The 17,032-nt window shown below is 30.3% G+C and overlaps 2 protein-coding genes across 4 annotated transcripts; one reads left to right on the top strand and one right to left on the bottom strand.

The window, feature by feature from the left end:
• Positions 1-9,954: 9,954 nt before the first annotated feature.
• Positions 9,955-10,750, top strand: LOC105775261 (early nodulin-like protein 1). Its single transcript, XM_012597811.2, has 2 exons — positions 9,955-10,237; positions 10,316-10,750. The coding sequence occupies exons 1-2, from the start codon at positions 10,048-10,050 to the stop codon at positions 10,660-10,662; spliced, it is 537 nt and encodes a 178-aa protein (XP_012453265.1). The 5' UTR covers positions 9,955-10,047; the 3' UTR covers positions 10,663-10,750.
• Positions 10,751-11,123: 373 nt separating this feature from the next.
• Positions 11,124-15,619, bottom strand: LOC105774802 (probable protein phosphatase 2C 60). 3 transcript variants are annotated; one of them, XM_012597408.2, is made up of 11 exons: positions 15,432-15,619; positions 14,843-14,966; positions 14,428-14,491; positions 13,752-13,860; positions 13,243-13,396; positions 12,723-12,848; positions 12,387-12,510; positions 12,194-12,270; positions 11,997-12,049; positions 11,819-11,873; positions 11,124-11,724 (listed from the first exon to the last, which is right to left on the bottom strand). In XM_012597408.2, the coding sequence occupies exons 2-11, from the start codon at positions 14,957-14,959 to the stop codon at positions 11,518-11,520; spliced, it is 1,086 nt and encodes a 361-aa protein (XP_012452862.1). In that variant the 5' UTR covers positions 14,960-14,966; positions 15,432-15,619; the 3' UTR covers positions 11,124-11,517. The 3 variants fall into 3 exon arrangements, with proteins under 3 accessions (XP_012452862.1, XP_052489330.1, XP_012453005.1); XM_052633370.1 differs by lacking the exon at positions 15,432-15,619 and adding an exon at positions 15,268-15,287; XM_012597551.2 differs by lacking the exon at positions 14,428-14,491.
• Positions 15,620-17,032: the final 1,413 nt, after the last annotated feature.

The following is a 17,032-nucleotide window of genomic DNA, read 5'->3' as shown; positions in this document are numbered from 1 at the left end:
TCATATAAAAAATAATCTAAGAACAATTATTAAAAGATGGAAGAAAGAATCCTTAAATCTTGAGAGCAAAATAGGTTTTTTTTGGAGCATAAGGAAGCTTATGGCACTAGGGACTTCAAGGATGAGTAAAATGAATTTGTTGAAGATGGATGAATGGTGATAGGTGAATGGATAGATGATTTAATTCCCTTTCGATGTTTGAGTTAAAACACCAACAAAGAACTTCAAGCAATATTTAATCAACCCTTCTAATTAAGTGCTAAGCAAGTTGAAGTTATGAAGAATTCCACCAAACAATTTTGGAAAAGAATTGAGTTGAAATTGTTATCGAGAAAAATTACAAGAAAAATTTTCCTTTTGGATTTATTGAAAATAAAAATAATGATACATCTTAATGGCTAGTCATGCCTTGTATTTATAGGCATGTATTAATTACCTTGCAAGGAAAGAAAGTTTAAACCTCTTAAGACCTAGTTAAATAACTTGAAAGTCAAGAAACTCTAAACCTCTTTAAAGTAGGCAACTATGGGCAACAATTTTACTAATTGTACCAACCACTTATTGTTAGAACACCGGTACGCCTTGTGCCATAATGAAAAAAAATTTCGGTGATCACAACCCATGGATCCATGTACAAGGAACAAATCTGGGTCAACAAGGTTGAAAATATACCTTAAACGATCTATAAAATCATCACTAGTATAGGGTTGAAGCCTCTATTGATGTTGCAAACCTTAGTCGCAACAGAAAAAAGTCTTGACCTCTACATGATCCACCTAGAAAAGAACAACCAGCTAAATTCTAAAACTTTTTCATAGAAAAATAAAACTTGGCTGCTAGTCAAAGTGTTATTTCAAGTAAATCAAAAATTGGGATTCGACCTTCCTTTTATTCAAAACTCTTTTGAATGGTAATTAAACATTAAGAGGAGAGTTATGAGTTTTGCCAAAATATGATATGCTCCTTTCTATAAAGAAATATCAGTTTATTTCAAATTCAAACACAATCCTTATTTACTGAATTTCATTAAATACTATATTTAATAAATTTGATAAGACATTTTTATCATATTCACATTATTTTAATCAAACTCTCTATATATGCGCATCGAGTATGTACATATATCATGTTTAATTTTAACATTGTCAAATTAAATTAATTATTAGAATATTTCTATAATCAATTTAAGTTTTGTGACATTTTAAATATAATCCTAACTTTAATTGCATTCTGATCGTCCAAACAAAAGGGTGTGGCCCTATAGGATCTTGTAACGTTGGCAATAACATTAAAACAATGCTAATGTTACAAATAGTGAGTGACATCAGCAATACATCACTACTACTCAAGTTGTAGGAAGTTGTGGTTCGACATAACCTTCTATTATATTATTATGTAGCATATCCCTTTATCCTTGATATCTAGATTAAACGCAAGTCATGAAATAGTCACACTTGTATAGTCTAATCTCTTGTTTCTTGATTCCCAAGTAGACTAAAATAGACAAATCAATGTGATATCTTATATCAACTCATTTGAGCATGGCCATACATTTTTAATCTCATTGAATTAAGAGGCTTGAGATATTGCTCCCATTATTTAGGAGGGACAAATCCTATCTTGATCACTCACATTCCACTGCACAGATTGGGGTATACCCAACATCATTCTTTATAGTACAACCATTTACGGAAGACGTTTGATTGTGTCAAAGCATGTGATTCACGATGTTGAAACAATGGTGATATCAAGTCTAAGGATCATGCATACAATTACTACTATGAGAAATGATGTGATTATTACAAAATAATTTAAGGAGCATTCTCATTGTGAGTCAGTCCAGTATATTGTTCTCTAACATATACTTATGTGTAGACTTAATATTACATATCCATAACAACACTTGCCATCAATCACGCACTTATTAGTCTCAATGCATTATTGTTGTCCAAGCCCACAATAATGCTTGACTAAATACATTTAAGAATATGATAGGACTTCATCATTATACAACTTATTTAACATAGAGATAAAGACTGAAAACAATAATGACAATGCATTTATTAATAAATTAGGTAAAAGTATGTTATTACAATCATTATATGATTGGTCTTTGGGCATACTTCAGCACTTACTTACTTACAAAGAAATCAAATAACTTGATCCCTAAGAAATAAATAATAAAAATAAATAAACTTACTTGGAATGCAAGTTTCAGCCATGACTATGCCTTTTATTAGGGGTGGCGTTCAAACTTGTTACAAAATATTCTCTCAGATTTCTTGAATAGCAAGGAACCTCTAAAATAACTCCTAAGAACTGACCAAATACATTATCCAAGGTCGGAACCTTTTACAATTTATTAAATAAGAGTCCTACTTGACATAGTAGTGAAGAATTAACTAATTTAATTATAATGTCCAATTAAAACAACAAAGGAGATTTAAAACATCTTTCTAGTTGTAATAAAAAGACATAATTCAATTAAGTAATTCATTACCTAAAAGCAAGAAACACAAACTCAACCTCAATTCAAGAAAATAAATAAACACGAACTCTCCAAACTCAATTATTTGAACCTTGCACTTGTGCGAGGGACTTCCAAGCCTTCAAATTTTGATGTTGATTTTGAACATTCTTAAAGACAAAATCATGCCCATAGATGTTCATCTTTGCTTTAATCTGTTTGGATTTTAATCTTGTAATGGGTCTTTTCAAAAAAAAAAAAAAAAAAGACTTGAACTCTTGTTTTGGACTCATGTGAAATGCATCACGGCCATTGTCATCATTGAAGAGGGAGGCTTCAAGATATATATCAAAACTTTATCTAATCTCTCTCAGAGCTCCTCAAACTCATAAAAACCCTTATTAGTGCCTGACAGCACCATCGCTTTATAAATTTTCCCTAATTACTAATCCACTAACAACTCTTTGGCATCAAAATCTAAATGTTTATTATCATCGTAGCTTCTGAAAAAATAAAAATAGAACAAACTAACAAAGCAGTATATGATTGGACAAGATGAATAAAGTTACCAAACTCACATATGATGAACAATAATAAGAAGCTAATTGAATATATTCGAACTACCAAACCAATATGGTAAAGAAAGACATTTAGGTGAAAGAAAAAGTCGGTGGTTAAAGAATAAGAGACGTGTAACTTAGTTCATAATAATTGAGATTATCATCTTTCTATCAATGGACCCTACTTGAGAGATGAACATAGTTTTGAAGTTTCGGTGTTTGTGGTGATTGGGATTACCATCGAAACCAACAGCCACCTTTAGAAAAATAAGGACTATTCACACTAACTTTTAGCGATTAGCACATGGGGGGCGTACACATAGTTTAGCCAAAAAAAAGCCACAAATTAGTCAAAAGATCAGCCAAACATAGCTCGAAGACAATATTATAATAATACTATAAATAATAGTAGAGGCAAACGGAGGCGTGAGCATAAGCCATCATAAACAAATGATGGTTAATAATGGGAGCGGTGTGGATGAGCTTTTCATTGGCAATGAAGCGAGACATGTGGGGGACCAGGACGATGCAGCCCCCTTTGTGGCCAGCCTCTTTTTCCATGTAAAAGTTGCCTACTAATTTTTTTAAGTGATTGGTGCTCTTTGTGATATATTCTCTCCAGGTTTTATGCTGTTAAAGCTCGACATGATTGTACTAACTACTTACCCATACATTTCCCCTTTCACTCCCTATATCTTTTTCCTTCTCTCTCTCTCCAAGCAATTGTATTTGAAAACGTGGAATACACTGAAGTGAAAGATTATTGTGAATGGGGGAAGCACATCACATGGATGCCATCCAATGGGAAAGTAAATGGATGTTGGGGCGCTTTGCCACCAGATTTACATGTTAATTTATAGATGATAATTGAAAAATCCATCCAGTGGTAACACATGTTACATTTTTAGAAAGAAAAATTAAATCATCATAAACTGTAGAACAATATAAAAAAATATACTAAACCGTTCGTTGCATTAATATGTGAGTTTCTAGCATGGCCCAAAATCATCATATGGTTTTGGTTTTAAACCATAATCCATGCCTACGTTACTTAATTTAAACTTTTATATTTATATTTATATATTAGTTTTAAAACAGTGAGATTCTATTAAATTTTAATCAATTTTAAGTTTAATAATAATATAAACATAAATTTCTCTATCAATTTTATTTAGATGTGAGATATTTCACTTAATAAAAGTTAATCAAAACCATATGTTTGACTTTAAAGATTAAAATTAAACTTAAACAATTTATTTATGATGTATTTATTTCATGAAATTTGATATACAGAACATAACTTACTGACATAAAATTAGTCATTATTTATGAAATTTAATAATATCATATATTTAAACAATGATTTTCAATTGCTGCAAATGATTAACACTTATTTATACTCTAATATAAACTATTTTAATATTCTTAGCATTTTATAGCATAAAATATAAATAATTAAATTGTGAAATAAAAAGCAAGTGCAAAGTATAAAGACGAAGGCACTAAACGTTAATGTTAAAATTGTTAAAGCATTAAGTAAAAGAATTGAAATAAAACTCCAATTAAGCTTTGGTTTATTGATCAAATATTTATTTTCTCTTCAATATTGACTTGTTTGAACTTGAAATCGAAATAACTTGAATTCAAATAGGATTGAACTCAAAAGAACTCGAACCCGAAAATATTTAAACTCAAAAAACCCAAATTCAAAAAACAACCCGAACCTAACCGATTGCCACCTCTACATAGCATTAGAATCTAAGATATTAGAAAGACCCACAAAACACCTATTCAACTCGATGTGTTTAGTATAGAATAAAACTACCTTTACAAGAGAATGAACGTACGACTTTATTAGCTTTCCGACAGATTAAAACTGAAATGAAACATTTTGGCAATCCCAAATCAATAATCCAAACTTAAAAGACATCAGTATCTTGAGCGTTCAAAGAATGAATCACTCAACAACTAATCAATTATAGTTCAAAGATTTAAGCCACGACAAAACCTCCCTAACTGCAAAAGCTTCAGTCAAATATAAATAAGGTAATTCGAATAAAAAGGAGCTAAATAAAATATATTATATTAAAATATAATATAAATTTTAAATAAAATTAATTATAATAATTAAATATATTACACATGACTGGAATTTTAAGTTGTTTAAATGTCAACATTCTAGGCCATCCACGTAGGAATAGTGTTTTTTTATAGAGGCTTTGCTATAAGTATATGTATTGTGCATGAGTTGCGGATTGAGTTCATATATTCTAATTTGGTTATTTTAAGTTTTTGTATTTTAAATTTGTCAAGTTAAATTATGTCATTTTTAAAATCTTATGCAACAAACATATTATTACATGTGAAATGTCATGTCAACTTTCTATTTCATATAATACTAAAAACCATGTCATTTCACTAATGAATTTAATAGCTACCATTATTGAAATTTTAAACTTCTAAAATATAAAGAGAAACGAAAAATGATCAAATTGAAAATTATAGACTAAATTTACAACTTATGCATAGTGCATGAGTAATAGATTTGACCTAACAGATTAAACCGCTACTATTTTAGTTAAGACAAATATTTAAAAAGTCAGAAAGTACAAGGAATTAAGGATTACAATTGACCAATTAAAAAACATGATATAGTGACTAACAACATAACTTAAACTATCATTTATCTTTAGAACGCACTTATTTTACATTTGTTGACCAGATAAACACGTATAAATTAATCCTTAATAAAACACAAATTACATGATTCGACTCGGCTTAAAGGTAGCTTACCTTTTTTGTACATGATTGTATCAGTTCAAACTCTCACATCCATACATGCACAATGTGTATTATCATATAGATGAACTTACGGGTAAAACCCTAATTGCATGGATGAAATTGGGTGTAGTACTCGAGTTTTGTGCTGTCAAATGCTGAAAGTTGGTCGTATCCTAAATGTAAAAGAAGCATAGGTAAATATGAACAAACTGTTAATTGTTAAATGCAAATGGTTTATTCCATTTTCAGGCATTCCTGAGTAGCCCCCATCAAGAAAGCAACCAAACATGGTGTTGCTGCTTTCACGCTTTTAGTTCACGTGACTTCATCTTTTTTTCATTTTATATCTGTTGATATAAATTCATGTTGGGTTGAAAAGTAGGAAATTTGTGATTTTTTTTTCTTAAATTCAAACTGAAATTTCTAAAGACGAGTGAAGCTTCCAAGCTCTTAATGGCCGAATATTCTCTAAACACGATGCTTTGAGCATATTGTTGGTAAGAATAAAAGTAATTTTGTTGTATGGTTAAATCCTTCGTTTAGAATAAAACTCACCTCGATCAAGATTAAATTAAGTCCCTCTTAATTTGACTGAAGTCGATGTTAAAAACTAATGAAACCATTGATGTAACCATTAATGGACATTGAATCAACCTTGTGACGTTGACATAGTGATTCACTTCAGTAAAAATAAAATTAATTAAAAATAAATAAGTTCATTTAACATGGATAGATTTATCCAAATTCATTTTAGATGTAATTTTAAAATTTTAAAATTTTGGTGATATTATTAATGTGGCACTGCTAGATCAACAAAATAAAATAAAAATAAAAATAATTTAAATCTAAATGAATTTAGACAAAATGTTGTCGTTATTTAAAAATAATTTAAGTATGATTTTTTTCCAGATTATTTTGAATATAGCGTTTTAAATTATAATTTTTTAAAAAATTGGTGAAGAAATATGATGTGCTATAAGCATGCTTTCATTGCTCTAAAATATTTATCTCAACTACTTGCGTCATATTTAATATCCAAGTATTTGTATGTATAAAGCTAACAATTAATACATTTATTATTATATTATTGTATGTATATAATTACTATTATTTTAATTTAATATATAAAAATATATATTAGATGTTGTAAATTTCATTGATAGATGAATATCATGTTGAGACTATAAATAAGAAAAATACTAAATATTTATATATCATAATTGTTAAATGTGAAAAAAATGTGTTTTGGAAAGACTACTTGCCTTTTCATTTGGTTTATACTACACACAATACTACAATTGAGGCACATATTTAAAGAACCACATATTTTTAGTATTTGACATGATCGATTAGGCCATCTCGGATCTATTATGATGCAAAGAAAAATCAAGAATTCAATTGGACACCCATTAAAGAATTAGAAGATTATTGAATTAAAAGAATTCTCATGTGATGCATGTTCTTAAGGAAAGTGTATTATTATTAGACCATCACCAAAAAAAATTAGGATTTAATCTCTCACAATTTTGAAGCGTATTCAAGGTGATATATGTGGACTTATTCATCCACCATGTGGATCATTCAGATATTTTATGGTTTTGATTAGAGGTGTTCATGGACCGGGTCAGGCCCAACCAAAATCTTAAGCCCGAGCCTGGCCTGGCTTGAAAATGAGACTAAAATTTTACCCAAGCCCGATCGAGATAAAAATGCTAAACTCAGGCATAGCCTGACCCGCTTGTATTAAATCTTATATATATATATTTAAAAAATATAATACATCAAAAATACTAAAAATATTAAAATAAATGTTTCCCAACAAATTGAAAATAAATTAAAAAATATGTATACTTGAATAATACTAAAATATGTGCAACTTAACAAGCAAATGCCTCTAAAATAGTAACAAAATTAACAATAAAACAAGAGTTATAAATATTCAAATAATAACAACAAAATAGTAGCAACTAGCAACATAATAGTGAAATAATAGTAAAATAGCGAGAAAACAATGAGAAATAGCAGCAAAACAGTAAAAAATAGTAAGAAAATAGCAAAAAAAAAACAGTTTTTTTTCTGCAAATTTAGGTCGAGCCAGGCTTGAACCAAAAAAGTCTTACTCGAGGACTGTCACGTTTTCTAAATGGGCCTTTTTTTCCCAAGTCTATTTGTTTGGGCCTATATTTTTACCTAAATCCTCCCACTTTTCGGGCGTGTCACCCTGCCCGACTATGAACATGTCTAGTTTTGATAGATGCATCTACTAGGTGGTCACATCTGTGTTTACTACCGACTCGCAACTTAACTTTTGTGAGACTACTTGCTCAAATAATTCGATTAAGAGCACAAATTTCAGATTATACAATCAAGATTTATCTTGATAATTCTAGTGAGTTTACATCCCAAGTTTTAAATGATTATTACATATCAATTAAGATAAAAGCTGAACATCATGTAACTCATGTTCACACACAAAATGGTTTAGTTAAATAATATATCAAACGTCTCCAATTAATAGCTAGGTCATTGTTTATGAGAACGAAATTCCCTATTACAACATAAGGACATAATATTTTGCGTGCAATAGTATTTGTGCGCATTAAACCAACAAGCTATAATAAACCCTACAATTTACTTTTAATTAAGAATTAAATATTTTTCATTTTAAAATTTTCAACTGTGTGGTATACATTTTAATTGCTCCACCATAAAAATGTATACCAAAAAAGGTGGAGACTTAGCAGTGTAGTTGAAGAAGAATCTTTTGGGTTTGTAACGCATGAAGAAGGAGGAATAAGGCTGATACAATTAAAATTTATTTATTTTTTAAGTGTTGATAAAAAGGCTAAAAAAAACTTCAAATATTGAAGTAGGAGTCTTTTCATGTATTTACGTATGTATGAATTTACTGTTGAGATTTTATTTTGATTTAAACTAATTTATCGTGTGCGATATTTGTTCAAATGTATTCTAATTTATTACGATTATCAATTTATTTATCATGATAATTTAATTTTAATCATAATTATATGAATGTATTTATCGTAATTATAAATTTTATATATTATATAGATTCACACTACAAACCAGTGCAATGCAACAAAGATGAGCAAAACGCTCAGTGGCTCACACACTTATTCATTTAGGTTAAATTATGTTCTAAGTTTCTATAGTTTAGTTTTTATACTTTTAAATTTTAAAATTTTAATTTTCATCAAACGAGAATTGTTAAAATTAAGTTATGTTATTTCAAAATATTTGATGCAAGAAACATATTGTCATGCCAGGTTTGTTATTTTCACATATTAAAATAATTTTTTAAATTTTAAAAAGTATAGGGGCTAAAATGATTCAATTGGAGAATATGGACTAAATCTACAATTGCACGCATAGTATGAGACTAGTAATTAAATTTAACCAAATGAATTTAACCGCTACTGTTTAGGTCTGAACTAAAATTATAAATTTTGAAAAGCACAAGAACTACAATTGACTAAATTAAAGTACATGAACTAAATCGAAATTTTTATAAAATACAAGGATTATTAACAGAATTTAAGTTAAGCAAAACCCTCCCTAATTATCCCAGAAAAGGAAAAAGAACATGTAAAACGCTCAGACACATTAATTGCAAATACCAATTTATCATTGAATATATAAATTTACATTAGCAACAAATTTTATAGAAGAAATAGACTCAATTTAAAAATAAATACAAATAATTATTTATTTTCCATATATTAATTTATACAAACATAAAATCCTTTCATAAATTAAATATTAACTCAATTAATATAGACATTATTACTAATATAAGTTTAAAAATTATGTAAAAAGTAACTGGTAAGAGATTATTAAAAAAAAAAACTCTGGGAAATAAAATGAAAAATATCCCCAGTCATGGCACGCACGAAAGAACGGCTAACGTTGAAAAGACCATCGTCTACTCCCCCTTGGATTATCTATATTTGACCGTTACATCCATTGCTCTCTTTTTCATGCTATTTATTAACCGTTACAACGGCGAAGGGACAACGAGTCAGAGACTCAGTGCCCCAGAAAATGCCATGTGCCCCGCCATTAAAACCCATCCTTGTAACGGCTACTTTCCACGCATTCTCACCTATATATAAATACACTCACTCACTCACCAACCCAACTCACCTCTCTTCTTTTATCTAACCACTCAGTCCTCTGCTTTCTCTTTCAGCTCAGCTTTTTCAGACTTTTGATTTCCCCATGGCTGCTAAAGCTTTTTCAAGAAGTATAACTCCTTCTTTGGTGCTTTTGTTCATATTTTTAAGCTTTGCACAAGGTAAAGAAATCATGGTTGGTGGCAAAACAGGCGCTTGGAAGATACCTTCTTCTGAATCAGATTCTCTCAACAAATGGGCTGAAAAAGCTCGTTTCCAAATCGGCGACTCTCTCGGTATGTAAAGCTACTTATGTCTGCTGTTTCACTTTTGTGGGCATTGTTTAACAATTCCTGTTTGGTGTATTGTTACAGTGTGGAAATATGATGGTGGTAAAGACTCGGTGCTCCAAGTGAGTAAGGAGGATTATACAAGTTGCAATACGTCGAACCCGATTGCTGACTACAAAGATGGGAACACCAAGGTGAAGCTTGAAAAGTCAGGACCATATTTCTTCATGAGTGGAGCAAAGGGCCACTGCGAGCAAGGCCAGAAGATGATTGTGGTTGTGATGTCTCAAAAGCATAGGTACATTGGAATCTCTCCAGCACCTTCGCCGGTTGATTTTGAAGGTCCGGCTGTTGCTCCAACAAGCGGAGTTGCAGTGTTGAAGGCTGGTTTGTTGGCGACAGTGGGGGTTTTGGTTTTGGGGTTGTTTTGAGTTTGATATCCATTAGATTATTTTTTTATGTAGTTGAGTTGCTATAGAAATAGCAAATTCATTTTTATTTATTGGTTTGATTATTCTATATTTTTTTGCATATGTTTCTTCACACATTTACGACCAAGCTGGGGTTAATCAAGTCTCTTAACAAGTTATGGTTTTGGTAGCCATACCATAAAACCAGAAGGAAACATGTGAGATAAAAACTAAAATTTTCTGTCAATAATGTCACCAGTTACTCAATTAAAGAAAATACCAAAAAACCAAAATTTAAACCGGAGTTTTTGCATTTTCAATCTTTTATTTGACCCAATAGTGTTTTCCATCCACATCGGGTTGTAATGATGTTGCTCTTAAACACATCCCACATCAGGTGCTTTGATGTCTTCTTCTTTTATAAAATACTTGAATGCCTAAATTCTTACATAAAAAAATGCATAATCGAGTTATAAGGCTACTTGAAGTCCATAATACCATTGAAGCTTTCATTCATGAATTTGTCATAATTTAACACCACACCAACTGTAATTGCAACCAGGGTCTCACATCTCTTCAAGGTAATTTAAGATGTTTTAGTAAGACTTTTAAAGTGGTCCTTCATCTAAAAGGTATAATACAACATAAAGATTCTTTTAACACAAGATCCATGACCCAGAAAACATTCTGTACATGCTATTTTGTCATAATGTGGTGGTGCATATAATATATATATATATATATATATATATGTCAATTCATTCCTTCTCTAACCCATCTACAAATGCATACCACAATATTTGAGGAACCAAAGGGTCGTCAAATCTTCAATCAGAGGATCTGACACCTCCAAGGCTCCCCTAACAGTTGCAGCAACTACTTTTCTGCATTTCCCTCTAGCTTTGGTTCAGTTTCAGTGGATTCGGAATTCGAGGATTGCTCCTCTGCGGATGAGGTGGATTTGATCGGTTTCTTGAACTGCACCAAGATCATGGTCATATTATCACAACCCTCACCGGTGGCTGTTGATGGTGCTAAGCACTTGTCAAGTACCCTCTCACAAACAACAGAAAGCTTGCTTTCCTGCATTGCATTCAATAGTTTATACTAAGTATTCAAACCTGAGTATTCAAACATTACAGTTTGACGAAAGTTAGAGATGCTTATATATACATACCGATTTTAGTTGGTCATGAATGAAATCAACTAGTGTCTGACTTGACATGCAGTCCCTGAAACGTAAAATCCATAATTCAAAAGGCATTAGGTATTGAGCCATGAAGAGTATGAGTAATCAACTAAATGAGACATATTAATTCTACTTCTATATAATATAAGGAAAATGCACTGAATACCAGATTCCGTCACATGCCAGAACCATGAACTCATCATCATCACAAAGCTCAATCTAATAGAAAATTAGTAAGATGTAGAAGTTAGTGACTACAAGCTCCAAATATTTTTAGGACTGATATGAAAACATATAGCAAAAGTAGGAAAAAAAATTATAGTATAGTGATCTGGCCACCATGCTTAAAGAGAATATACTTACGGTGTTTATATCTGGATTTGCAGTTACAATTTGCTTTTCAGCAGACAAAAATTTATTCTGCTTGAATTCCATGTCACCTGCAGCAAAAAAGAATTGATGGATTGAAACTACATATCTACATCTCTTTCTCTCTTTACTTCCCTTATTGATGCATGGAAGCATTCATTTGCATAGGAAGAGTTAAAGTAATTACCTATCGCTCTTGCAAGATTCAAACTGCCATTGACACGTCCTGCATGTATAAACCCCCCAGCTTTTAAGATCCTTTCTTTCTCGACCTCAAGATCAGGTTTGTGATCTCTAGAGAGATTGTATGCCTAAACAAAAGGAAGCCATTTAAGAACACAAATAAAATAGACCATTAATTCAGACAGAAAAGTGCATTCCCTACAACAACACTCATGTTCGATGTCTCGTAATTAAAAGTACAAAAGCCTATCGATCCATTAACAATTAAATTGATTAACAAGGATAATCTCGATTTTTAGAATCTGGCTGAGAAGAAATTATATCATTAATAGAATATTACCTGACCCTTTCTAGATATCACACAACGTGAGTCGCCGGCATTTGCAACGATAAGTTGGTTATTTCTAATAACTGCAACACAGGCTGTGCTACCGGAAGTAGGTCCAGGAAAGTCAGAATGAGGGCCCTGATTACAATTATAAAAAAGAAATATAAACTAAACACACAAGTTCTTGTGCCTTAATTGTACAAATAAATTAATTCATGAAAATCATGGATGAATCATATTATCATGCAATCACAGACAAACCCGGATTGTACATTTATGATACCTGCCTCAACCCAAAAGGTAAAATGCAGAGTAAGATATTAATGTTCAAGATGGAAATGAACTCTCCACAATATAATCTGCATAGACACACCATATCAGCTCAAACTAAAAGTAAACAAGTAGTAATGATGTTTGATTTTTCTTCTTTGATCTAGGTTTCCATCATAGTTAGTGGCTATCGTCTACTTTCTATTTAGCATAATAGTTAAGGACAACAACCCGGGTATATTCTTTTTGTTTACGTAAGTACCTCCTCAAAGGCCCAATTATCAACTTGGTCATTACTATCCCCACCCCTTGGAGACCATATCAATCCTTCTATCATGCCAGTAAACTTATTTATTTTATCGCCCAAAATGGCTAATTCTCTCCATCCTCTTTGTCCACGCATCATCTCATCCATTCTGCATTAAATGTAACTCAAGTTAGAAACATATAAAACAAAAAATATATGGAAAGGCATTTCAATAAACCTTGTTATTGCTATTTCAATATGCATGGAACATGCATGCGTATGTTTCTGCTAGAAGGACTTAAGCCTTGTGAAATTCACGATGAGATGTTAGCAGGCGTAAAAAGTGGAACAAAATGAAAAAGTCACTCTCACACTTCAAGTATCAAAGAATTGATCAACACACATTGTTAGTAGCAGGTACTAAACACCGAAATCCCTCAAATTATCGAGGCACCAGAACTGCTTTGTTGACCTCCCTAACAATGAGAACATAGTGAAGAACAAACATAATCAAATTACATAACCTGAAAAATGCTTCCTGAAGTGATGTTCCTATGTCCCCAGCTGCATATGCTTCATGCTTGAGAACCTGCTGATGAAGATATTTGGCACAGAATTTTGCAACCACCTTGCCTGCAAGTTATGAATTTGGATAAGTTTACCATGAACGCTGGCAACTACTAAGACTTGTGACCGTATTTGTAAAAATCAGGATGTTATTCTCAAAGCGATCTATAAAAGTATTCACCTTAGCATCAAAGTTAAGCCCCAGCAACTGTGACAACCAGGCCAGGGGGCAGGGAGGGGCCTCGGCCCCCCTGGTTAAATGGTACAATTCAACTTTAGTCCCTCCGAAATGTTAATAATTCAATCTAATCCCTTTTAGCCTCTTTGTTAAACAGAAAAATTGCATTTTTGGCCCCTCTCAAAAGTTAAAAAATCAATTGAAGCCATTTTAATACAAAATTTCTAGCTTTGGCCCCAAACTAAAAAAAAAAAAATTATCTTGCCCCCCCCCCCCCCAAAAAAAAAATCACATAATTCATAGGTTCAGCCCTGATGAGGACCCTTTGTAGACAAAAAGTTGAAAAGTAGCTAAGAATTAAAAATCATTTGAAAAGACAATAGGTTCAAGCTCCTTCAGTAACCTGTATATGGAGCTGAAAACAATCATAAGTACCTGAACCATCCAAGTCTTACCTCCATGACCATCATAAACACCAAAGAACGAAGTAGAAGCATCAAGATCAGGGTATGCAGCATGCTATGAAAACAAATAATAAAAGGTAACTAACATATCCATATAAACAGAATTTGGTAATTTGAAAGAAATATATAAAATGTAAGGTCCAATATATATAACATAAGGAATACAGATGACAAATTGACCCACATTACAAATAGTAAATGACAAAGAACTTCAATTCTATGTTTTGGAAGACCTTTTATAACAGACTAAACATATTTACCAAAATTTTTCCTCCCAAAAAGAAAAATTTTCAACCAGGTAATAGAATGTAGCAACAAGGGTCCAAATTATCAAAACATTTGAAAGTTAAGAGTTTTTTTTTTTTTTTTGTTCTTATTGGGTCTAAAGGTTTAATTTGTTACTCACAGCATCTTCCATAGTAGCACGCCATCCTTGCATAGATGATAAACCATATCTAACCCTGTCATTCTCGCCATCTTCAGAGAATTTTTCAGTTTTGGGGGTGCTGAGATATATACCCATCTTTTTTCTGCAGTTGAATGAATCATGTTAAATTTTAACAGCTTTTAAATTCAATTGGCGTATTAGATCCCCATTTTTTGCAGCTAAAGAAAATTTAGAGTGAAATTAATAACTACACGCAACAGAAATTCTTAAGCTAAATCAAAACTTAATCTTGAATAGTAATAAAAAAAATGAATGTTGAAAGAAAAGAAATAAGTAAGAGCAGGCAAAAACATGAAGCTAGATTAAATGCTAAGACAAAAAAAAAAAAAAAACCATAAAAGTTACACTTGGAAAGCTAGGCAACAAACAAAATAGTCACTAACTTTGGTAAGATCAAATTAAGGTCTTATATAACAAAACAAGAGAAACCCAGATGCTAATTTGATGCATAAAGATGAAATAACACAAGATTCAAGCGAGAAAAAGAATAAAAATTATCAAAAAAAAAAGTGATGCTTTGTTAAAGAGTTGTCAGTAGTATCCTTACATGCCCAGCTAAGGAAAACCCTACAGAAATTTCTTGGAAACTGAAAGGAAAAACGAGGGATTATGAGGTGAAACAGACAGGAACTGAAACATTCAAAGAAAGAGGACAAAGGAATAAAGAAGGGAAGGAAGCGGAAGAGGAGGAAAAAAACGAAGAAAATGAGAGAGCTTTATTAATTTATTAAATTTTCTTACTTTGGATTGAACAAAAATGATTAATTTTATTTGTTAAAAGCAAGCAATGGCGTGGCAGCGACCATTGTTGGAAAAACATATGTACTTCAAATATGTAAGAATGTTACTGTTATCTGTCATAAATTGAAATCTAAATATTAGATTTTTATCTAATTTTATTAGAATAGATATTTTATATATATATATATATAACACTAGCATCAGATGAAATACAGCATATCATGTATCTTTTATTAATTATTTAATTTTTTATGTAATTGATGCATCATTTTAATATTTTTTAACCTGAATTTTAAACCCTGAACTTTAAATATTAGATATTGAATGAACACTAGATCATGAGTCCATGATCCAAGATCCAAGATCTAATGTAAGTTAAAAAATTATCAATATGATGTGGCAATAACATAAAAATGATTTTAAAATAACATTAAATAATTAGTAAGAGATACAAGATGATATAGTATCTCTTTATGTTATTGAAGAGTATCGCTACCACTCGTTAAAAATATTAATTTTAAAAAATAATTATATGAATATATTAAATTAATTATTTTGTAAATTGAATCTCTAAATATGTTTTGATCTTAGAATGAATGGAGAATTCTTTTTTACAAAATCCTTAAAATGAACTTAAAACAATTCATATTCTAAAGAGTTAATAATTTATTCAAGACATTATTATAACAAATTCTAGGTTAAAATATTTTCCTAATTTTTATACTTTAATTTAGTAACTTGATTTTTATTTTAAGAAATTTATTATTTATTCCTTAATAACTATTTTTCTAATATCATTTAAAATAATGTTATTTTTTTGTTAGATATGTGATTTTTTAAAATTTCAAAATATTATAAAACAAATTTAATAAAATTTGAATTTTAAAATTTCAAAAAGTAAAGAGAATAAATTCCTAAAATAAAAATAAAATGATTAAATTTTAAAAATATAGAAACTTAAAAAGTATATATTAACATAAATTCAAAATTCATATATTTATTTATATTATTGTTGTTGATATGAAGAAAATATGCATTAATTATATGTTCTTATGAAAGTTGTTTTATTGCCAATTATTTTCATATAATTATATATAAATGTCTTTTAATGTTGATGTGATGACTCTCCTGACATAAAAAAGTTATTAGAGAAAATATCTCATACACAATCAAATAATAAGTAATTAGAAAAGTCATAACCTACACATTTTTAAATTTATAATTAAAATTAAATTTAAATAAATTTGAAATTTTATTATTATTCAAATAGCAAATAACACATTTTTAAAACTTATTGAAATGTTTTTTTATTTTTCGAATCAAACAATCTCATGAACCCTATATAGTTTTCAGTGGAAGAAGACGCAAATTGCTTGGAATCCAAAACATAGAAAGAAAATAAATGTA

This window comes from Gossypium raimondii, chromosome 7, assembly GCF_025698545.1.
Source record: "Gossypium raimondii isolate GPD5lz chromosome 7, ASM2569854v1, whole genome shotgun sequence".
Lineage (NCBI taxonomy): Eukaryota > Viridiplantae > Streptophyta > Magnoliopsida > Malvales > Malvaceae > Gossypium > Gossypium raimondii.
Note: the sequence above shows the minus strand (reverse complement) of the source record. Positions and strands in the feature narration are given on the sequence as shown.

Excerpts from the sequence above, each read along its gene's own strand:
- LOC105775261 (XM_012597811.2), top strand. The coding sequence starts at position 10,048 with ATGGCTGCTAAAGCTTTTTCAAGAAGTATAACTCCTTCTTTGGTGCTT. Across the intron at positions 10,238-10,315 it reads CCAAATCGGCGACTCTCTCG|TGTGGAAATATGATGGTGGT; the intron begins GTATGTAAAGCT and ends GTATTGTTACAG.
- LOC105774802 (XM_012597408.2), bottom strand. The coding sequence starts at position 14,959 with ATGGGTATATATCTCAGCACCCCCAAAACTGAAAAATTCTCTGAAGAT. Across the intron at positions 14,492-14,842 it reads GTGCTACTATGGAAGATGCT|CATGCTGCATACCCTGATCT; the intron begins GTGAGTAACAAA and ends TTGTTTTCATAG. Across the intron at positions 12,511-12,722 it reads TGATATCTAGAAAGGGTCAG|GCATACAATCTCTCTAGAGA; the intron begins GTAATATTCTAT and ends CCTTTTGTTTAG.